At 48.8% G+C, this 23,183-nt stretch overlaps 1 protein-coding gene across 5 annotated transcripts in view; it reads left to right on the top strand.

Annotated features, from left to right (window-relative positions):
* The window catches only part of PTPRE (protein tyrosine phosphatase receptor type E), an 87,024-nt gene that overhangs the window by 55,770 nt on the left and 8,071 nt on the right, over positions 1–23,183 (top strand). For 4 of the 5 annotated variants that reach the window (XM_084751089.1, XM_084751090.1, XM_084751088.1 and 1 more), the window contains 12 exons: positions 3,529–3,619; positions 8,207–8,283; positions 8,854–8,890; positions 10,163–10,260; positions 12,779–12,898; positions 14,209–14,372; positions 15,434–15,569; positions 16,236–16,385; positions 16,683–16,776; positions 17,625–17,701; positions 18,731–18,865; positions 22,445–22,570. In XM_084751089.1, coding sequence (XP_084607215.1) covers positions 3,529–3,619; positions 8,207–8,283; positions 8,854–8,890; positions 10,163–10,260; positions 12,779–12,898; positions 14,209–14,372; positions 15,434–15,569; positions 16,236–16,385; positions 16,683–16,776; positions 17,625–17,701; positions 18,731–18,865; positions 22,445–22,570 — 1,305 coding nt within the window. Of the gene's footprint in view, positions 1–1,710; positions 3,333–3,528; positions 3,620–8,206; positions 8,284–8,853; positions 8,891–10,162; positions 10,261–12,778; positions 12,899–14,208; positions 14,373–15,433; positions 15,570–16,235; positions 16,386–16,682; positions 16,777–17,624; positions 17,702–18,730; positions 18,866–22,444; positions 22,571–23,183 lie in introns of those variants that run through there. The other variant, XM_084751092.1, reaches the window with a different exon arrangement.

The following is a 23,183-nucleotide window of genomic DNA, read 5'->3' as shown; positions in this document are numbered from 1 at the left end:
AATTTTGAACATTAAAAATTAGCTTTTTAAGCCGGGCGTGGTGGCAGACACCTTTAATCCTAGCACTCGGGAGGCAGAGGCAGGCAGATCACTGTGAGTTCGAGGCCAGCCTGGTCTACAAAGTGAGTCCAGGACAGCCAAGGCTACACAGAGAAACCTTGTCTCGAAAAGCAAACAGAAAAGAAAAAAAAATAGCTTTTTAGAAAAGATGTTGCTGCTGCTGAGATGGCTCAGCAGGTAAAGGCACTTGTCACCTAAGCCTGACAACCTGAGTTCAATCCCTGAGACCCCACATAATGGAAGTAGAGAACTGATTAATGAAAATTGACCTCTGACTGCCACAGTCATGCCGTGACACGTGTGTGTGCACACAGGCATGCACACATGCACAAATAAATGCTATCTAAAAATTTTAAGAAGAAAACATATGATGAAAAAAATGTTGCCTCAGAGGCTTGTTTCTGATGATTCTTGGCTTTTTCTGGGGCCCCTGTAATTTCTATACACGGAACAAATGCTTGCCTCTCCTGTCCCTCCCAGCCTGCCTCTGTGTAGCCCTCAGTTGTGCAGAGCCCCTACTGCCTGACAACCATTAGCCAGGCATACAGTGTGCATGCAGAGTGCATGCAGCCTAGCTCTTCACTCCACTGAGGACCTAGCCCTGTCCAATGTCATGCTCCGGTGGCATCCCTCTCCTGGCCAGATCAACCATTCCAGTTCTCAGAGAACACATGTACATTCTGTTTTCCTGCCCCCTCCCTTTCTCTGGTCTGATGACCTCTGCCAAAGGCCATGGGAGGGATCTGGAGAAGTCTCGGTGGGTGTTTGGACATTGCTGTTCTGCCAGGCCTGGCTTCAGGTGAGCATGAACTTCAGAAAAAGAATGGGTTTGGCATTGGGATCATGAACACAGGGGGATGGATGCTGGAGCCCTGAGTACTTGTCTTGGCCCAGAAGACTTGGCCTCTTTCCTTAACCTCTGCCTCAGTTTCCTCATCTGTGAAGTAGGGATTTCCCCTGCCCTATAGGACTTGGATGACACGTAAACAAATAAGCAACACGTAGCATATGGATAAGATGCTATCTGCTAGCTCCTCCTGGAAAGGGCAGATCTCTATCCTGTTGCCAGCTCCTGAATCCAATCCCCCAAAAGGAGGCCCCTGTGTGGCTACAGCTCCTCTCTGGTGAACATCTTCCCCAGCTCTGTCCCAGCAAGCTCTGTCGAGCCACGGGCCTGGGACCACCCTATGGCAAATACAGTAGAAACACCTACAAAGGGAGTTGTTTGTATACAGAAGTCCCACCACAACACACAAACCAGAGCCATCCTGTGGGTCTTGATGGAATAAACCAGGCCTCCTGGAGAGTGCACAGAGAGTCAGTGGGGCTAACCATCCCAGGCACTCTTACTTCCCTGGGGCTCCCAAGCAGCTGAGAAACCTAAGGTCCTGGGTAGCCTCATGGCAAGAAGACATACCGGACCCAATCTGTGTTGGCCTTGCTTGGGTCTGGGGTCAGGTATGGAGGACACAGAGAACACTACCCTCGTCCTATGCTTCAGGATGCTGAGGAGGCAGGGGGTACCACCTCATCTCTGTATCTCACCTCTCAGAACCACATAGCTGTGGAACGGGTGGTCGGAGCCTGAGTCCCTCTTATCGTTCAGGCTCCTTTGGCGATCACATTGCAGCTACCTTGTCTTTGTCTTCTCCAGTTTGTTGTTTTTTAATAAGCTTTACTTTCAGAGCAGCTTCAAGTATGCAGAAAGATCACACACCCCCCGGAGAGTTCCTTTGTAGCCCGTCTCTCCCACGGAGTAGGTTCCTCTGTGGCGAGCCCTCTGTGGGGGAGTGGTTCACTTGTTACGACTAATAATTGCTGTTGGCAGTTATAACTGTTGCTCAGTTGTCACTGAGCTGGTAGGATCTGCTCGTTCTGTGGGTTTTGCCAGCCCACAGTGCTAACGTGCCAATATGACATTAACATGCCTGGTTTTTGTGTTCAGGGCTGAAGCTTTTTGAGGAGGTCCTAGGATGTCACCACAAATTCAGTGTCCACTTAGTGACCCTAAGTCACTAAGGATATGGTGTCAAGCCACCTCTGGTGGTAAATCAGAGCTCAAGGACCACAGGTGTTCACAACTGCAGTCAAAGTTGAGAGCTCCTCACTGGCATGGTGACCTCTGCTTGGTCCCTCCACTCTGGCCCTAGCAGAGCCCCTGCCTGGGGCTATGAGATGGTGTGGCCCCAGGCCCCAGAGACAGGCACTCACTCCACAGTATTCTGCTGTAAGACCTTGTGAGGAACTGAGTCAGCCACTGAAGGAGCTCCTGCCTGTTAGAGTAAGGTCAGGGCCCTGACACAAATGAGAGCAAGCTCGGGACATCATGGCTGTCGTCTGAAGCTGGTCCATGAAACCAGACTCTAACTCCCTGGGACTTGGAGAGGAACACAGAGAACAGGAAAACTGTCATGTTTTCCCATCCTTATGTAAGGGAGTCCCTTCAGGCCACACGACCAGGATCTAGCTCTTCAGCCAAGTGACACCAAGCACATTTCCAACCACTTTTCCCTGGGTCTCGTCCCACGCCATCTGATCATAGGCTAGTTGTGAGGGAAGGCAGATGAGCCATGTATTTTCTCTGTGCCTGATACATCACTTTCAGTAAACAGTAACGCTCTTTCCTTGGAACCCAGTGGTCCTTGGTCCAACAAGAGTCAGATTGAGTGTTGAAGGGCATGATTTGAAGTTCAGAGTACGCTTAGCCCTGGCTCATCTGAGGCCAAAGAGGAGCCCAGTAGTGAGCAAACATCGAACAGCGGGAGGCAAACAAAATTCCGAGGCAGGTGGCTTCCATGGTAGAAGGAAGTAGAAGCCCACATGTCCACTTTACTCCCTGGTGCGATGCTTTCTGTTTTTAGCAATGTGGCAAAGTGAAACTCCTCTTGCATATTGACCCTCCTAGGCTGAGGTACAGCAGTCATTAGAGGGGTACATCTGGAACCACAAAGACCCCCAAGCTTCTAGAGTTTCTAGGGATGCAGCTGCTGATTCTATGGAGTGGGGTGGGGGATGGGAGAATCAGCTTTTCTAGGGAGCTTCTAGGCCTGGCCCTGTTGACCTGCACCCAATCCACAGAGACAGCTGAGTGTTGACTATGGATCCTGCTCCTCTCCCGCAGCCCAGTCCAGAGGTCTGAGCGCTCTCTCCTTTGGTAGTCTGGGTTCCTCTGTCTCATGGCATCAGAGCTCCTTTTGGCATCTGTACCGAAGGAGACCCTGCCTGTGCCAAGACCTGTGTGGACTGGAGCATGCTGGGCTGATCTCACAAAGGTTAGGATGTAGACAAAAGACCCTGAAGAAAGCCCATAGCTGTGTCATTCATTGCCGGCCCAGTGTCTAGTGTGGGGCCTTTACAGACACGTGGATGGTAGACATGATAGCTTTCATTCCTCTGCTTGGTAGTGAGGCCGATGGGAACCTGGGTTTAGAGTCATTAGTGTTCACTCTGCTCTCCATTTCTTTCCAGTCATTGCCATCTGGACACATACAAGGAACATTTGAACTAGCAAATAAAGAAGAAAACAGAGAAAAAAACAGATACCCCAACATTTTGCCCAGTAAGACTTTTTGTTGTTGTTGTTGTTGCTTATTGTTTGGTTTTTGCATGGTCTGTGACTTGTGGGTTATACTTGACACTGCTTTGCAGTTGCTGGTGACTGTTGTAACTGTTCAATGCTTGCCCCAAGAAATCCAAGGCCATACTTTCTGAGTGCCCTCTTTCCCTGCATGAGGTGTGGGCATATTCACTGCTGCTGATCACTCTCGTTGCTAAGCATACAGGAAGCAAGCTGGGAAGGAAAGCTCCCCCCACAGACTTGGGCACCAATGGACAAGGCCTCTCCTGCCAGATTCGGTCTTGAGTCCCAGTCTAGGCCCGTTGGTAGCCTTGCGCAGTGCCTTCCTTCATATTTAGTGTTTGAGGGTACCAGGAACAAATCCCCAGTGTGTTCTATGGTCCAGAACCAAAGACAAAAATGGTAGAATGAAAAGCCCACTTGGGTTTGGCACCCTTGAGGAAAGGCTCAGCAAACCCAGTTCTAACCTCAGCAGCAAACAGTCACCGTGAGGTGGGGAATGCAGTGCCAAGGAAGTGTCAGAGCTAGGGTGAAGGCTACTGTAGTCTGGGCATCTCATGACCTGCTGAAGCTGGCTGAGCCTGGGCCTGAGGTGCCTGTCTCACTGCCAGAACAAATTCTGCGTGTTCCTAGCTGCCTTTTCAAAAGCTGGCCCAGGAGGGCTGCGGCACACTGCCAAGCCTACAGCCTTCCCCTCCTCTCAACCACAGCTTCACCCTGCAAGCCCACAGAAGAGCAGCCTCAAACAGCTCCACTGAGCTTGGGCTTGAATCCTGAACAGAAGCCTCCTACTGGTCCCAGAGACCTTTGCTCTTGAGGAATGCCTGGTGGAATCAGGGAACTGGCCTCAGCCAGCTTCAGTGTGCTGTGTGTACGTGGAGCTGTGACCTGTCTGATATGTTATCCTCAACTTGTGGCACTTTCTGGAAGGATCTCTTCCCCGATGTCCATGCCGAGGGTTAATAAGTGATTTTTGTAAAGCCCACCATGATCCTAGGATCCAACTAAAGCTAGAGGAATTAACTAATGGGTTTTTGTTTCTCGGGGCCAAGGGAGGATAGGGTAGTTTTACAGCTAGGATGTGGGGATGGCTTGTCTCGAGTTTAAACTCTGGACACAGTAGCTTTACTGCTGAGTGGGCTGTGGAGATGCCAGGAAGAGGGGGTCTTCATCTACTGTGGCTCAGTAGCTCAAAGGAAAGAAAGGCTGCATGAGGAGGATGTCTGGGCTTGTCAGAGCAGTTGTGTCAACTGATAATTGAGATACTCAAAGGTCTGTTTTGACTTTTAACTTAATACTTCACCTTCTTTGATGAGTTTAACTTATGCCTTGGCTTGGCCCGCAGGTGTTTAAGGCCACCTTAGAGCCAAAGACATTCAAGGCATCTTAACTAACTATCTCTCTTTACCATTAAACCCATTATCCCCTAAGGCTAGCACACATAGTCTAAAACAAGAATATTTCTGAGCCAGAGGTGGCAATGTACACCTATAGTACCAGTAGCCTCCAGGCTGAGGTAGAAGGCTCTCCACATAGAATCTAGCCTGGGCCACATTGGGCAGGGGGCTGTGAGGGGGAGCGGTAAGGGAGAAGAACTGAGGACAGAAAGGGGAAAAGAAGAGAAGGGAAAAGAGAGAACAAGAGACAGACAGAGACAGACAGACTGACAAGAGAGTACTAGTTCTTGATGAGAGGTCAAGGAAACAGAATTCATGGCTAAGTTCCTGCAATAGGCACAGGTGAGTTGCTCAGCCCACCAAGGAATCACCCTAGCACAGGTTTGGTACCTTCTAGGTTGCATTACAGAAGAAATTCAGCCTGCCTTTTTCCCCCACACGAAAGTGTGATAGCACTGTAAACAGTCCTGTTCAATGACCCCATAAGCTCCCTAGCTCCTGTCCCAGGATGAGGGCCAGACTCAGCCCACCCTACCTAGGAGTAACACCTGACTTGGGATGTTGACAGCTATCCAGGACTGTGTGTACATAGTGTGATTCACAGACTTGCTGATTGTTTATTGTTTGAGTTTTCTACAGCATGGAAACACCATGCCTGTCAAAGACCAATGGTGGCATCCAGTTAAGGAGAGACTTGTTTGGCTGTATAGAGTGGTTGGTCCTGCTCAGGCAAGACAGTGGGCAGAATCGCATGCAGTCAGATTAGGATCAGCAAGGCAGGATGGGAGGATCCAATGCCCACAGCTCCAGGAGCCCCCTGCCTCTCCTGGTCTGCAGCAAGCCAGGGCAGACTTGCAGTAGGTTCAAAGATGCCTCTAGGCTGTGAAGTGCACTGTAAGCTTTGGCCTGGGAATCTTGAAGATGGACTCAAGTACTCTGTGTCCTAAATATTGGATATGTGCCTACAGGGACTCTCTGTGGCCAGCAGCCTGATGGCCCTCTGCTGGAAGGATGCTACTGCTGGTAATTTTAGAAAGTGATGTTTTGACAGCAAAGTGTGACTCTTCAGAATGTCGAAGCAGGAAGCTCTTAGAAGCTGTGAATGCCCAAGTCTATGTAGTTGCTATTTCTTGTCCTGTGTTTCCATAACTGTCCCACGTTGTAAGTCATTCTGAATTCTCTTCAGACAGTGTGGCATATGCTGTGCCACCGCTGTTTCCACCCTGGAGCGCCTGAGCAGGGATGCAGATGTGTGGCAGTGGATTTGGGGTTTGACTTCCTGCCCACTATTCATGGGCTAGTGACTGTCCCCAGAGTTGTGCCATCCCCTCCTTTAGCCAGAGTAGGACAAACACTGCTCAGCAATGAAACTCAGTCGGGGAGTCTGAGGTAAGACACACAGGCCAGGTGACAGCCTTCTATGTAAAGCTCAAGCTAGGCTGAAACTCTCAATCCTCCTGCCTTGGCTTCCTGAGTGCTAGGACTACAGACTTTTTCACTTAAGCCATCTTTTTCTTGACATGCTAGCGTGGTGACAAAGCAGCAATTTCTGTGGAAGAAAGGCCTGTGGAGGAACAGGGGCCACAGATGCAATGCAGCCCTAACTACAGCTTGCTGGTGCACAGTACATCCCCGAAACACCCCACACCACATACACCACACACCTGACATACACATAACACATAAACACACTGTATCATACACCACACATAATAAACTTACAATCAGGCCAGGCGTGGTGGTGCATGCCTGTAATCCTAGCACTCAGGAGGCAGAGGCAGACAGATCTCTGTGTGTGTTCAAGGCCAGCCTGGTCTACAAAGTGAATCCAGGACAGCCAAGGCTACACACAGAAACCTGTCTCAAACAATCAAACCAAACCAAAACAAAACTTAATAAACTCAAAATCAGTATATCCTACCACACAGTACATACTTAGCACAGTCAAATATATGTACATGTCACACATGTCCAATATTCAATACTACAAAAATACCCACCACCACAAATATAGCACATATAACCACATAACACATACTTAGCACACTCAAGCATGTGTATATGGCACATGTGTATAACACACAATACCACAAAATGCACACACCATACACATGCAGTGTATGTAACTCAAAACACAACACACACCCCACTACACACATATATACCATACCAATACACCGTTAACACATGTATGTGACACACAACACTGTAGGCTCAATTTTCTTAACAATTATATTTTATTATGAACTTATTAAATGAGCCTACCTCTTTTACAACCCAACTAGCCTATGTAAGAGGGAAAGGATATTAAAGAACACAATAATGAAACCTCAAGGATATCCGTTCCAAGGAACGATTCTCCTGGCAGGACCTCAGCAAACCCGCAATTCAACCAAGGTTGCTGCTGGAACCCGGAACAGCCACTGAGGCCCAGAGCCTTAAAGCCTTCCCTGGAGCAGTTCTCTCTAGGAGCCTCTCTCGGAGTGTTGATGAACAGCCAAAACAATCCCAAGTCCTCTCTCTCTAGCCTCTTGGGCTCATATATACATCTCTCAGAGTCTCTACTGGGATGTTTTCAGCTTGCAACATCCAAGCTCCCCCATGAAGTGGTTCTTCGACTTTTAAGGGGATAAACATCCTGCTCTCTCATTAGTCTGTTCCCAATCCCACACTTGGGATCAACACAAAAACATGTTTATCTCTCTTCACAAATATGCATAAATATACGCACAAGCGCGCACGCACACACACTCACACACAGACACAATCTCTGGCTGCCCTCCCACTCTGGAAAACACCCTACAGAGCCAGCTAGACTCTCCATAGTCAATGGTCCAACATATGCAGTCTCAGCTCCCTTCTAGCACTGAGGCAGGTGAAGAATGCGTGTTAGAGGCCAGAGTCCCAAACCCTTTACCCACATGTCCTCTGGAAAGCCTGTATGAAAAGACCTAATTATTCATCCTCAGGCCCATGTTTGGGACCATTGTGAAAGCACAGTCAATGCACTCCCTGCTGTTCTACCTGTGTGGTCATGGGACTACCTCTCCTCCTCCCTAGCTGAGGCACAGGTAGACCATGCAGGGCTCAGCAAGGCAGTGGCGCCCCGCTCTGACTATGCCGCCTCCCCAGCTCCTTGTCCTAACACCATAGTTTTCTTTGCCTTTCCCAGATGACCATTCCAGAGTGATTTTGAGCCAAGTGGATGGAGTTCCCTGCTCTGACTACATTAACGCCTCCTACATAGATGTGAGTTGACTTTCTTCCTTTCCCCTGGACTGGCATGAAGCTGGCACTGAGCATTCAGAGGGGCTGAGTCTGAACCATGATGTGTGGGTGCCTTCTTCTCAGAGCATGAGACCAGCATGTTTTCCCAGCTTGCATCTGCACCAGAAGACACAAACATAGCACTGAATCCAGTTCCTTATACTGTTGACAAGCTAGAACCAACCAGATGCGTCTGACCAAACAAACCACAATGGGCAGTGGAATTAATTTAGTTATCTTTGAAATACCATTTAAAGTTTTAAATTTCTTACTTAACATATAAAGAAATAACAGGATTTGTACACATGAGCCTGATTAAAAATATAAACATTGATATGTTTGCTTGTGCGTGTGTAGGAAAACGGAAGTATAGTAGTGAAGGCTGTAGGAAAATGCTGTTTGTTGTCTGAGGTTACTAGTAGGGTTTATTTTCACCTTTTTTTTTTTTCTGTTTCCTACATTCTCTGAGGTAAATCTTCCCTCCCCTTCTCTGAAGGGCCCCCAGGTAAAAGATAGCCCCGGCTAATTACAAGTCTGGCTTTACTTTTCTAGGGTTACAAAGAAAAGAACAAATTCATAGCAGCTCAAGGTAAGCTTTCGATCTAGTTAATGCCTGCATAGCATTTTTATCAAGTGACTTGAATATCTAACTGCCAACAATTCATATTGGTTTTTCGTGTGTGCGCACCACTGTGTCACTGTGTTGGACACCCAGTGCTGTGTACTCCTCTGGGATTTCCACAGCACATACAGGGGACCTGTGGTTACCTTTCTGCCACCCTGAGACTCACATTCAATAGATAACTTGGGCTCCTCTCAGCTGTCTGAGCTCCGAAGGGCTTCTACTTAAGGGGAAGACAGAACAGGGGCTGGTGGATCAAGGTCATAGCCAGCAATTGTGTCCTTGCCATCCGTGTGTGTGTGTGTGTGTGTGTGTGTGTGTGTGTGTGTGAGAGAGAGAGAGAGAGAGAGAGAGAGAGAGAGAGAGAGAGAGAGGAACAGAAGTATTGGAACGCTCCTTCCATGTGCTTTGAGAAAACACACACACATAGCACCTTCTAGTCAGCCAGAGGCTGTCTTTCCAGGAGATGCAGCAATTCCTGACGGATCAGTGAAGCTGAAAACTAGACTTCCCCTTCCCTTCCTCCTAGGCCAGAATTCCTAGAAGGAGAAGCACTTTTACGTAGGGGACCATGCCCTCTGTAGATGAGAGAAAGCCCCTCAGACACTGGTGGGAACTTCACGTAGGCTTCCATTTCTCTCTTAAGCACCAGCTCATCCCAGGAAGATGTCTTTAGCTCCCTGTTCCCTTCTTCTTAGCAGGGGACTCTAGCCTCAGAATTGCGAAATAGTTTTTGTACCCTTAGGCACTGGGTCATATTCTTCACACAGGAAGTGAGCAAAGGGCAGAGGAGTTTCTTCTTCCTGATATCCCTCCCTCCTCCCCCTCCCCTTCCTCCTTTTCTTCCCTCTCTTTCTCCTCCCCCTCAAGCTTGCGTGAGCATGCACACACGCGCGCACGTGCGCGCACGCACACACACACACATTCGCATTCCTATTCAGCAGTTCTGGTGGGCCTGCAACTCTGAAGGACTCAAGCATGTGGTGGCCTCTAGCCACTATGAATGCAGAGCAGAGACTGCCCTCAAATGTCCTCCTGTGGTCCCCCTACTTTTTTTTTTCTGCCTGTGAATCAGCATAGCCACCCAGACTCTCTCTGGCTCCATAGAAAGCTCCCAGCAGGCCAGCAGGCTGCGAGGCTGGTCAATGTGCCTGGGAAAGGTGTGATCCTTCCAAGGCTGAGTTCAGACACCTTCATCCTGACCCTCACCTCTTCCCCCCCCCCCCACCTTCCACACAGGCCCTAAGCAGGAGACAGTGAATGATTTCTGGAAGATGGTCTGGGAGCAAAAGTCAGCCACCATCGTCATGCTGACAAACCTGAAGGAAAGGAAGGAGGTAAGCTCCCTGGCACCACTGGTCCTGCAACCCTTCCCTCCCTGTGGCCCCACACTCACCAGGGAGGCCTTCACCACTTCCTCTGCCTGGGCACCTCTCTTCTATCAGTGGGAAAGCAAACAGCCCTCTCCTTATCTTGAAGTCAGGCCATCTTACCATCCTGCTTCTACCTAAGGAATCAGAGGTTCCTTTCTTTGTCCGAGGATCATCGTGACCACCTGTGGCTCAAACCCCACTGGAGAGGGGCAGATTTTAGAGTGAAAGCCACTGGTGTGTTTGACATGTGGTGGGCCTGGCTGCCAATGAACGCCACTTAACAGATCTTTGTTAGACTAGAGAGATGGTTTCCAGCAAGAGGCTCGTGGAAGGCACAACTGACTTTGGAAGCATCAGCTAGGAATGAGAGGTACAGTTATCTGGTCTCTTAGCAAAGCAGAGCCTAGTAGCATCTGCTGGACCTGTGTCCATTCACAGTGCCCGGAACTGGCTCAGATGCTGCCTGGAAGTGAGAGCAGCAGAGCCCTGGGAGACTTGATGCCCTGGCAGACCTGTTATTTGCACAGAAATCCTTTCCCAAGTGAGAAGAGAAGGGACTTGGAAGCCTGAGGGAAGCGTCCTCTGGTAGGGAGACCCAGCAGGGAGACTGTGCTTCTAGCATGTTCCAACATGAAGTCCAGCTTAGCAGATGGGCCTTGCTGGGACCCCAACTAATGTTCTCCCCGTGGTTGACACTTGCCTGGTCTTAACAATCCCTCATGTGCTGAGGACGTGGGCCAGGCCTACAGGCTTTGGATGGAACATCCAGCCTTGGGGTGCACAGGAGAACAAGTACGAGACTCACCTAACAGGCAGCAGATCACTCTTGTCTCCAGGTCATGTAACTGGCGGGCCCCATGCCGAGCAGCATAGGAAAAAGCCTGCGGTGGCCACGTCTAGTTTTCTGATCTATCAGAGAGAGGACGGAGCTTTGTTTTGTTGTTAAGACAACAGTGGGGACAGAGTAGGAACTGCTACTTCTTTCTGCCTGACTCCTACCCTTGTTATCCTTTGTCACCAATGGAAAGAGTGACGGGAGCAAAACTGACAGAGCTCTTGCCACAGATTTCCTGCCCTGTGAGGAGTGGCCCCCCAACTCCGACCTCTGCTTCTGTAGACAGGGAGGCTGACCCTCACCAGAGCCCTTGGGTCTTTGTGGCCAACTACCTACAGAGTCCAAGTCTCCCAATGGTTGCTTCTCCAAAAGTCCAGCCCCGCAGGCCTAAGCAGAGGTGGAGGACCACTGAGGACTTCTATCCCCCCCGTGTCCTGGTGGTGTCATCCACATCAATGTCCACTAGAGCCTCCTGCTGTATTCTTCTGCCCTGGTGATCGGGGCTGCCCAGTGGTTTTCTTGGTTTCCACTACCTCAGATGGAGTCATTTCTCAATAGAGTTCCTTTTCCTCCGTGGCTCGCATTGTGGTCTTCATGATGTCCACATCCTGGGCAGAACATTGCAAAACCCAACTGGCATCTTATGACCTGAGGGGAGGACATCCAAGAGCCCCCTGAAGCCTGACACCCCATCCCTATCTTTTTAAGAGCCTTGCAGGAAAGAAATTGCATGAGAGTCCCCAGAACTCCAGGGGGACCAAGACTCACTCAGAACAGACCATTTGAGTGTTGACAACTACCTTGTGACTGTAGGCCAGCTTAGGTCAGGATATGTGGAGGGGTGCTGTTTGTGACAAGAATACGGTTTTCCATGGTGCCAGGTGCCTTTTTACTTTAGGAGCATGTTGATCCTGGAGAACTGGCCAGTTTGCTGTGCCTTTCACTGGCCATTTCTGGAACAAGCTGTGAAGTGCCTGGAAGGCTTGCTAAGATTTAGAGGTTTCTCCAAGGATGATAGTGCAGCTCTTTCCCCTCTCAGGTTGGTCCCTAGTCATGCACACACCATGCTGATGAACAGCTTACTGCCTGTTAGGTGCTGGGGCTTCAGGAAACAAAGAGTGCCTAGAGCTTGTCTCTAGAAAAATATCTGCCTCTGTGGCCAGGAACACCTCATGGGTTTTTATGTTAGTGTGACCTCATGAATGACGTGCAGGGTGGCAAGCCCGAATGGCCTGACCAGAAGGAAACGGAGTGCGGGGCCCCAGAGAGATGTCTAGGGAGGTTATCCTGGGGGTGTTGGGGTGAGGCTCACTCCAGCCTGAGAGTTGTTGGGGTCAGGCTCCCCAACTCTAAAGGGAGCAAGTTCATAGACAGCCATGGCTTGTGTAATAGGACATGAGAAATGAGAGACCGAGCAAATGAGATATTACTGTGTCCAACCCAAAAGCCAGCCTGGCTGCTCCACAGCCACGTTTGCCCACTGTGAGGCTTCTCTTTCCCCTTCACAAAAGACACACTCATGCAGGGTTGATCCTTTCTGCTCACAATGTGCTGACCGCTGACACGGGTCCCTTGACCTTATGTGGGTGGCAGGAAGCCATGTCTTGGGCAGTGTCTTGACTCTTTTCCTTCAATTGCTCCTTACAGGAGAAGTGCTACCAGTACTGGCCAGACCAGGGCTGCTGGACCTATGGGAACATCCGGGTGTGTGTGGAGGATTGCGTGGTTCTGGTGGACTACACCATCCGCAAGTTCTGCATCCATCCGGTACATGGGAATGTCTCTTGTTGGCTTCTCGGGAGCTAGGTGGGGATGCTCTACAGTGCACTCCTAGCATGGCAGGAATTCTCACAGAGGCTGCAGCTGCAGATCTGGAGCATGTGACAGGCTGGGACAGGGCTAACGGAGCAAGGAGCTGAGTCTTCAGAGTGCTGAGCGCTTTGACTCCCAACTGCTGTACTGCCCCCCAGGAAGTGGTTGAGCCAGCTGTAGAGGTTGGGGATTTAATGGGGGACCCTTTCCCACTGCACCAAGCAAACACTATGCCACCAAGCTATACCCAGGGCCCAGTATGATGCCTTTTACACCCTAGCATTGTGAAACAATTATTTGAGACAGGGTCTCACTATCTGGTCCATGCTGGCCTGGAACTTTGTATGTGGAGCCTACTGGCTTCAGACTTACAGAGATCCACCTGCCTCTGCATCCCAAGTGTTGTGATTAAAGACATGATCCAGCATGTCGAGTGACAGAATTGTCTTATGACAAAATTGTGTTCAGAATCTCCCCAGTGTTTTCCATGCTCATTTCACGGCAGCCTTCAATAAAAATGCTTGTGAACAAGGCAGAGGAAATGAAGACTTCAGAGACAGACTGTTTATTAGGAATCAAATGTAGAGCAATTGGTGTGATTAGGTTGCAAGATCTGAAAGAAGTTTCTAGAAGCTTCTGCAGAAAGTTTTGAAAGGATGGGCTGGGGGTGTGGCTCAGTGGTAGAGCATGTGCCTGAGGCAGCCCAAAATTATTAGCTCTTGCTGGCCTCTCTCCTAGATACACTGAATACACACACACACACACACACACACACACACACACACATACTTCTAAAGACACTGGTATTGTCTTTTTCCACCATCAAGGGCAGGAGAACTATGCAGCAAAGGCTTGGAGACTATGAGAGAGGGAGTTGGAGGTCGCCAGCGTGTAGGCTGATCTTTTATCTTTCCTTCTCACACTGAGAAAGAGTATAGTGGCCCAAGTCCTCAGGAGCGAGGTGGGACTGTATAGACAAAGCAGGCAGACCCACCTCACAGCTGGAGTATCTGAGCATTAGGACCAGCTTTTGGTATGATGGCTACCGGGATGGTGGCCTGGGCATAAACAGCTGCCTGAGCCCCTTGTCAGCCCCAGAGCTGTGCATCATCATATCTGGTACAGCACCCCTGCGCCCCAGGGTTCTCTGTGTTTGCAGACACCCACCTGGCATGAGCCCTAGCTGTCCTTCAGAAGGGGACGCTGAGTGGTTAAGGTAAGGTGGTCCCACCTCCCACCTCTCACTTTCTGCTTATCACTTGCAGCAACTCCCAGACAGCTGCAAAGCCCCACGACTGGTCTCACAGCTACACTTCACCAGCTGGCCTGACTTTGGGGTGCCTTTCACCCCCATCGGAATGCTGAAGTTCCTGAAGAAAGTGAAGACACTCAACCCTTTACATGCTGGGCCCATTGTGGTCCACTGTAGGTATGTCAGGGAGGGGCAGCCACCATGGGAAGAATGGCCAGTAAGGCAGTGGTGGGGTGGCCAAAACTAGGGTAGGTGGACATGAAGTTTCAGAGCAGCTACATAAAAAGCTCAAAAAGCTGTGTGTAGAAGCAGGAATTTAGCGCACACACACACACACACACACACACACACACACACACACACAGAAAGAAACAAACCCAGAAAAGGAAAGGAAAGGAAAAAAGAAAAAAGAGCTAGCAGTAAAAGTTTTTAGCTGGTTGTGGTGGTGCGTACTAGTAGGATTTGCTGAAGGAGGCGGAGGCAGGAGGATCACAAATTCAAGGACAGCCTGGACTACACACTTATCTGGATGTGGTGATGAACACCTGTAATCCCAGCACTCCAGTAGGCAGATCTCTGTGAGTTCGAGGCCAGCCTGGTCTACAAAGCAAGTCCAGGACAGAGGCTATACAGAGAACCCTGTCTCGAAACTCCACCCCACCCCCCAAAAAGTTGGCTCAGTTGGTCACTAACGCACCTGCCCCAGTGGTGTTTGAATAGAACCCCAGTATGTAAAACTCTTCAAGGCTGATAGGCCCAGGTTGAAGGCTGGCATGGGAGCTCTGGGGAGGTCTACTGACCTTGCCCTCTTCTGTTCTACCTGGTACCCCAAGAAGCATTCAATTCCTATACCCGAACATAACCACATTAGTGATAAGAAGAAGACAACACTGTTTGGGGAGTAGGAATAATGGAACACCACACACACACACACACACACACACACACACACACACACACACACACACACACATACACACACAAACACACACACAGACATACATCTTCAATGTCGCTAGTCCCGAGATAAATTACTTGGGCAGCAGTGCCCTCTGGTGGCTTTTCATAGATTGGCACCTTATTCTTCCAAGTTGCACCCTACTTAATTTTGCCCTAGGCTGTGTCCTTTGTGTGTCCACCCCCCCACTCCCACCCCCCAGGTTCAGACACCTTCCCAGGCTTGTCATTTGCTTCAGGGGAATGTGACTCACGAGGTGGCATCTTTCTCCTCCCTTAAGCGCGGGCGTGGGCAGGACAGGCACCTTCATTGTGATTGACGCCATGATGGACATGATACACTCAGAACAGAAGGTTGACGTCTTTGAGTTTGTGTCTAGAATCCGGAATCAGCGCCCTCAGATGGTCCAGACGGATGTGAGTGGCACCTCTCCCTGCCCTGGCCCAAGCATCACAGAACACTCAGGTGCCTTTGCGCCACTCCACAGGCCCTTTTGAAATTTTTATTTTTTTCTGTGTTTTTGTTGTTGTTCTGTTTTTACAGTACCAGGCATTGCACCGCTGTCTGTCCTGTAAATTCACTCTACCACTGAGCTGTTCTCTCATCCACCCTTTCCTTTCCTGAGACTTAGTCTTACTGAGCAGCCCAGGCTAGCCCTGACCTGGCTCTGTAGCTCGGGCAGCCCTTGAACTTCATGTCTCAGCCTCTCAAATAACTGGAGTTTTAAATCTGCACCACCAAGCCCGGCGTGTAGGTCTGGTTTTGATACCCTATGAGCATGCCCAGTGTCAGGCCTGGTGTGACTCTAACTCTGTCATCACCTCCCATGGGAGTCTCAAAGACTGGTGACCCTGATCCTGAGCTTGTTCATATGCCTCGGGGTGGTTCTAAGCAACTGGCATAGCCCCTGGGGCCGTTGGGAAGCAGTGGCCATTACTGTCATCTTATCTCACCTTGGGTGACCAGTCTAAGTGGTCACTGATGGGCCCCTGCCCCTCAGCCTCCTCTTACCAGCAGAAAGAGAAGCGTGTGCTCCTTTGGGCTCAAGGGCCGACTTGAGCAGCACTCCTGTCTCCCTGTAGGTGCAGTATACGTTCATCTACCAGGCCTTACTGGAGTACTACCTCTACGGGGACACAGAGCTGGATGTGTCCTCCCTGGAGAGGCATCTGCAGACGCTACATGGCACAGCCACTCATTTTGAGAAGATTGGGCTGGAGGAGGAGTTTAGGGTGAGTGCTCGGAAGGGTCTTCTGCACCCTAGAAGAGCTCAGGGTGAGTGCTGCGAGGCAGCTTCCATGGCCTGGGGCGGATGGCGGAGGAGCCAGGAAAAGTGGCCATCTACTTACAGGAAGCCTCTTGAGCTCAGAAAGTTAGGAGATGGGGGTCAGGTTGTGAGCCCCTGGAGAAGAATGACAGTGCAAGCTACGTGCAGGATCACTTAACGCCCCAGTGTCAAGGCCACGTCTGCGCAGGTCTCCTGCCACAGGTCTGTCACACTTTGTCCTAACTACATTCCTTGGCTGCAGAAACTGACCAACGTGCGAATCATGAAGGAGAACATGAGGACGGGCAACCTGCCTGCCAACATGAAGAAGGCCCGTGTTATTCAGATCATCCCATGTAAGGCAATGGGCATGCGCACCTCAGGGCCTGGACCATCCGTACCTTTGTACATCATGCTAGGGGGCAAGTGCCTCTGGACCCAGTTGTGGGCTCTTGGGAGCTGTGTCCAGTGCTAGGAAGAAAGGACCCAGAAGCAGGGAGTTCCAGGAGGATAGGCAATCCATCCCCGTCCGCTATCCCTTGGTTTGCTGAGGCTTCTGTCTCCTCTATCTAGTCAGCTGCAGGTCCTATCTGGGCACACTCCCCTTGTTCCTAAAGGAAGTATTTTTTTAATGCTGATGGTTGGGGACACATTATACCAATTCATGAGAAATGAAAATGATATTCTGAGCTTCCCTGATCCACTTTCTGGACCTGTTTGATAATGGAGACTTCCCTAAAATTTGGCCTTAATAATAGTCTTAGTCTGTGCCTTAGTTTCTTTTCCTGTTGCTGTGGTGAAATGTCCTGACAAAAACAACCTAAGGCAGAGTTTATTGTGGTCCATGGTTTGGTTGGAGGGCACAGTCCATTGTGGTGGGGAGGTCAAGGTAGAGGGAGCTGAAAGTAGTTTCCTACATCCCATCTACAGTCAGAAAGCCGACAGCAATGAGTGCATGCTGGTGCGCGCTCACTCGCTCTCTCCATTCTACACAGTCTGGGACTCCCTGGCCAGAGATTGGCCCTGCCCACCATTAAAACAGGTCTCCATATCAATTACAGTAACCACGATAATCCCCTGCCAGTTTGCCCAGAGGCCCATCTCCCTGTGAGTCTAGATCTTAGGAAGTTGACCATCTTGCCCACCACAGCCTATAAGGCAGGGTCATATCTACACTAACAAAGGAACTCCTCCTGCCTTGCAGATGACTTCAATCGGGTAATCCTGTCCATGAAAAGAGGCCAAGAATACACAGACTACATCAACGCATCCTTCATAGATGTATGTATAGCAACCCTATATGTGTTTGGTGCAACATGCGACTCCTCCCTGTATGAACACATGCTCTTGAGTGTGAACATTGCTTTACACACAATAAGATGCACTGACTCCCTATTGTCTTGGCAGAACTATTTGCTTTTAAAATAGTGAATAGTAAGCCGAGTGTGCTGGTACACACCTGTAATCCCAACAATTGGAAAGTCAAGACAGAAGTATTAGGAATATAAAGCTACCCTCAGCTACATAGGGACTTTGAGGCCAGCCTGGACTACATGAGAGGCTGCTTCAAAGCTGCAGATTAAGGGAATGATGCCATCAGCTAAGAGCACTTGCTGCTCTTGCAGAGGTCCTGTGTTTGGTTTGCAGCACTACATAATGGCTCCCAGCCACTGTAACTCTAGTTTCAAGGGAGCTGAAGCTCTCTTAGTCTCCACAGTCACCAGGTATGCACATGGTGTGCATGCATACATGCAGGCTAACACTTATACACATAAAATTAAAAGGCAGTGAATCGTTAAAATTAAAAAAAAAATCAATAAATAATGACCTCTGTAAATGGAGCCTCGTCTTACTGCTGAATAACCAGCTGGTTCCACGTAACATTTATTGGATAGCATCTCAGCGTGTGCATATGCGTGACATCACAGTTACATGTGCAGAGCACGTGTTGGCTCATGAGGGATATCAGTGACTCAATCCCACATAGACTGGGTGATTGCTTGTGTGGGCACACAACTGGAGCCAGTCTCCATGCACTGTGGAGTTGGCAGAGAAAACGACAAGAACTGTAGCCAAATGTCCATTAGCACTCTGTCAGCACTTGAGGGAACTGATGGAGGTGCTGAGACAGGAAACCCCCTGCTCTAACCCCGAAGTCAGGCCCTCTGATCCACTGTGATGGGAATCTACCTGTGACACACAGAGCCCATTAGAATCAGCCACTGGGTGCTTTCCTGGTAACCTTGAGCCTCTGACAACCCTTAGAGATGAGCTTGGCTACTGATGGCCCTAACCTCTGCTTCCTTCAAGGGCTACAGGCAGAAGGACTACTTCATGGCCACTCAGGGACCTCTGGCTCACACAGTTGAGGACTTCTGGAGGATGGTGTGGGAGTGGAAGTCACACACTATCGTCATGCTGACAGAAGTGCAGGAGCGGGAACAGGTGAGCAGGCCGGGACAGTGGCCACCTGTGCACTGGGCATCTGTGAGGGGCGTAGCTAATAGTATGATGCCTCATGTGAGCACATGGGTGAGACCAAGCCAGGAGGGCTGAGAAAAGAGGGAGGGAGAGAGGGAGGCCAGAATGATTGAGATCTTACTTCTTTTTTGCTTTGGGTGGATGGAAGGGTGGTTAGCTGTAGTCTCAGCCTTATGTCTCTTTGCACTCGCCTTGATGTTCCACCATCTTTTAAATGTCAGAGTCACAACCTGTGAATGCAAAAGGCATTTGCTTACTGTTTGTAAGACATAAAGGCAGACATTGGTCTATGTCCCTGGTTGTTGTCCTAATAAAGTTAGATGACTTCAGCATTTCCATTTTCCAGGAGATCCACCTGTGACCTAGTAATGTCACAAAATCAGAAAAAAGGAAAACAAAACAGGCTTTACCAATACTGAGCATATTTCTAAGTGTGACCCCAAAACATGGCTACAACTTTGAATTTATGTTTTGGCTTCTTAGCATTAAAAAACAAAACTTTACTGATTTATGCTTCAGTCAGGAAGCAAGTCATCTGTTTTTGGTTTGGTTTGGTTTTTTTGTTTGGGGGTTTTGTTGTTGTTGTTTGTTTGTTTTGTTTTGTTTTGTTTCTTTAGTGTAAGAGTGCTCTGCTGCATGTACAGCTGTATGCCAGAAGAGGGCAGCAGATCCCTTTATAGATGGTCATATGCCACCATGTGGGTGCTGGGAATCGAACTTCTGACCTCTGGAAGAGCGGCCAGTGCTCTTAACTGTCTCTCCAACCCCTCAGTCCATCCTTTTGAGGGAACAAGTTTTTTAAGGATTAATGTGTTCACAGTGTTGGGCAAGCATGACTTCTGTCTAACTCCAAACTATGGTCACTACCTCAAAAAGAAACCCTGTTCCATTAATAGTCAGGCCACCCCTGCCCCTCCAAGCCCCAGACAACCATTGGCCAGCTTCCTGACTCTATTGACTTGCTTTTGGGACCGGGGTATAAATGCGGTTGCACAGTATGTACTGTTTGAGGAATGAGTCCTTATTTTCCATCATGTCATCAAGGCTCAATCTTTTGTAGCATGAACAAGGATTTCGTTCTTTTCTGTAAACAATTTAACATATGTCAACAATGCATCGCGATCATATCCTCCCATTCCTCTTCCCTCAGGTGCTCCCAGCGTGCTCCCTCTTCTCTCCTCAGCTTCCCTTTTTCTTGTCACCCGCTGAGTTCCAACTAATGCTGCCTGTCAGGATGCTGACTGGTTCTTAGCTTGCTCTTGAGTGGGTCTAGAGCCAGTAACTAACGTTGCAGTGAGTTCATTAAAGAATGGTCATGCCGTGTCCAGAAGGTGGCATGTCACAGCTCTGCTCCCCGTCTTCTGGCTCTTCTCTTGTTTCTGCCCCAGCTTCTGTGCTGTTCCTTTTCCTTGGTGAGGCCAGGCCAGGGCAGAGTTGATTAGCTGTCCCATTTAGGGCTGAGCACTTACTACTGACCTCATTCTTTAGTTTCGGACAATATTCCATCGTGTGTATGGTTGTGCAGTTTGTACTTGCCAGTGCAACAGTTGATGGACACTTGTGCTAATTCCACTTTGGGGCTCTTGGAATACTGCTGCTGGGAACATTTGTGTTCGTGTTTTTGCACAGGAATAATATGTGTTTCTCACCTTCATGCCTTTGAGTGAAATCGCTTTCTTATAATGTCATTATACCATACACTTTGATGACTCAACATTTTCCAGATTTTAAAAATTATGTGCTTGGAGGGCTGCATATAAGTGACCAAAAGAAAGGGTCAGATCTCCTAGAGCTGAAGTTGTGGGCAACTGTGAGTTGCCTGATACAGATGCTGAGAACCAAAATTTGGTCCTCTGCTCTTCGCCTCTGCTTCCTCAAGCCCATTTACACTCCCAATCCCAGGGTTCAAGGGCTCTGACTTCTCCACATTCTTGGCAACATTGCTGTTTTGTCCTCTGATTAAAGCTGTCCTAGTGGATATGTTATTTGATGGTGTGTGTGTGTGTGTGTGTGTGTGTGTGTGTGTGTGCGCGCACGCGCACACGCGCGTTAAATCAGCTGGACACAGTGAACATACCTATAATCCCAGAAATTTGGGAAGTGGCAGCAGCAGGGTTAGAGAATTTCTCTCATCCTCTGCTATGAGGTAAGTTCAAGGCCAGGTTGTAAAGCCAACAGAGGGAGCACCTTTAAATCATATATATATTTGTGGCTGTTAGGAGCACTGCATGCTTCTCTAGAGGACCTGGATTCAATTCCCAGCACCCACATGGCAGCTCACAACTGTCTGTGACTCCAGTTCCAGGGGATCCATGGCACCAGGCATGCACATGATACACACACACACACACACACACATACATATATATATATATACACACATATATATGCATGCAGGCAAAATACCCATACATACATAATAAATAAACCTTTTAAAATGTACATTCATGCCTAAAAAATAGTTAATTTATTTTGCTTGTATTACAAATTTATATAAAGATTTTCATTGTGTGCAATCCTCTGGGGCTTGATTTTTCTAGATAGAATAATGGCTTTGCTGGTTTTTTTTTTTTTAATGCTTCTGTCTGTGACTGTGAATCAGCCTTTTTCATTGTATTCTGCTAGCACAGAAACACACATCCTGTATCCACTTATTCAGCCCTCCTTCCATCCTTGACAGCGGGGCCAGTGCCATACTGTTGCATGATAAACAGTGGTCATATGTTTTCTTGCTGCCAGGGGTTAGCAGGTGCCAAGTAGATGAAATGTCAGACTGCAGTTTGTACAAGAGTGAGAATTCCTGGTTGCTGTCCAAAGTGGTGTTTAAAATGAATATCAGCAATGAATGAGACGTATTCCTTGGCATCCCTAGTGTTCTTGGAGTGCCTTGAGTTCTCAGGCACCCTGATCCTTGGTAGGTAGATGTTAATGTAGACTTTTGTGGCTTTGATTGGCATTTCTCTCATGCCCACAAGGTGGGACATTACCTTACATATCTATGAATGTTGTATAAGATGCTTTCCTGTGATTCTCACCTGTGTTATTAATTTCCTCACTGCTATGACAAGGCACCTCACAAAAGCATGTTTCTTTTGCACCGTGAGTCTGTAATTCAATTTCCATCTTCCAGTTCCATCCAATGAATAAATCCTCCTTTCTCTTATGCACCAAAGTTCCAAATATCAGAGTCTTTCCAGACCTGTTCTCTGCTCATGGTCAGCAGATAGTAACAGGATTCATATCCAAGCTCACATAAGATTTTTCTGGTCGGAGCTGGAGAGATGGCTCAGAGATTAAGAGCCCTGACTGCTCTTCCAGAGGTCTTGAGTTCAGTTCCCAACAACCACATGGTGGCTCACAACCACCTATAATGTGATCTGATGCCCTCTTCTAGCCTGCAAGTATACATGTAGGCAGAGCACTGTTTATATAATAATAAATAAATCTTTTTTAAAAATTATTTTCTGGTCACATGAGACAGCCTGACATCAATTCTGCACCATAAGTTGCAAGAGCAAAAAACATCTTATTTTGTCCTGCTAGGATAAATGCTACCAGTATTGGCCAACAGAGGGCTCAGTGACTCATGGAGATATAACTATAGAAATAAAGAGTGACACCCTGTCTGAAGCCATCAGCGTACGAGACTTCCTGGTTACTTTCAAACAGGTATTACTGCTGTGATCCCCCAAACTCCAATGGGCCTCAGAAAGCATCATCACTTGGGGTGTGCTTCCTGCTGTACCAGGGTGGGCCCTGAACTTGTCACCACCTACCTGTTCTTAAGTCCCAGGCTAGTGGAGCATCCGGTGGTTAGACATCCCATGAAATTCTGGCTTCTATGGCCACCTTCCTCCTGCTGGAGAATGAGTTTGATGACAAAGAGGTTAATTTACTGGGTCTTGGTACCAACCACCGCTCCTGGGGAGAGTGACCTTAGCTGGGGATAGAGGAACAGCGGACCTGAAGGATCGTGGGGAAGCCTCCTGGGCCCATTCTAAAACTGCTCACTGTCCCTGTCCATACTGGACCTTTAGCTCTGACTACACAAAGCCTAGGCCGTTTGTCTGGGTGAGAGGTAGAAGAACTCGCTGGCTGGATCACAGTCAGTTTGGGAAAGCTCTACTTGTCAACTGTGGATACCTGAGCCCTGGGGTTACCTCCAGCCCCTAGTGGGAGCTCAGAGCCTAACTTCCCAAGAATTGTGAATCTTATCTTTGAGTGAAGCCCACCAAGGGACCTGAAAGGACTGGGCAGAGACTAATGGGGATCCAGAAGGAAG

This window comes from Acomys minous (genome assembly GCF_964271855.1).
Source record: "Acomys minous genome assembly, chromosome: 2".
Classification (NCBI taxonomy): Eukaryota; Metazoa; Chordata; class Mammalia; order Rodentia; family Muridae; genus Acomys; species Acomys minous.
The sequence above is the reverse complement of the archived record's forward strand: the minus strand, read 5'-3'. Positions and strand labels throughout refer to the sequence as shown.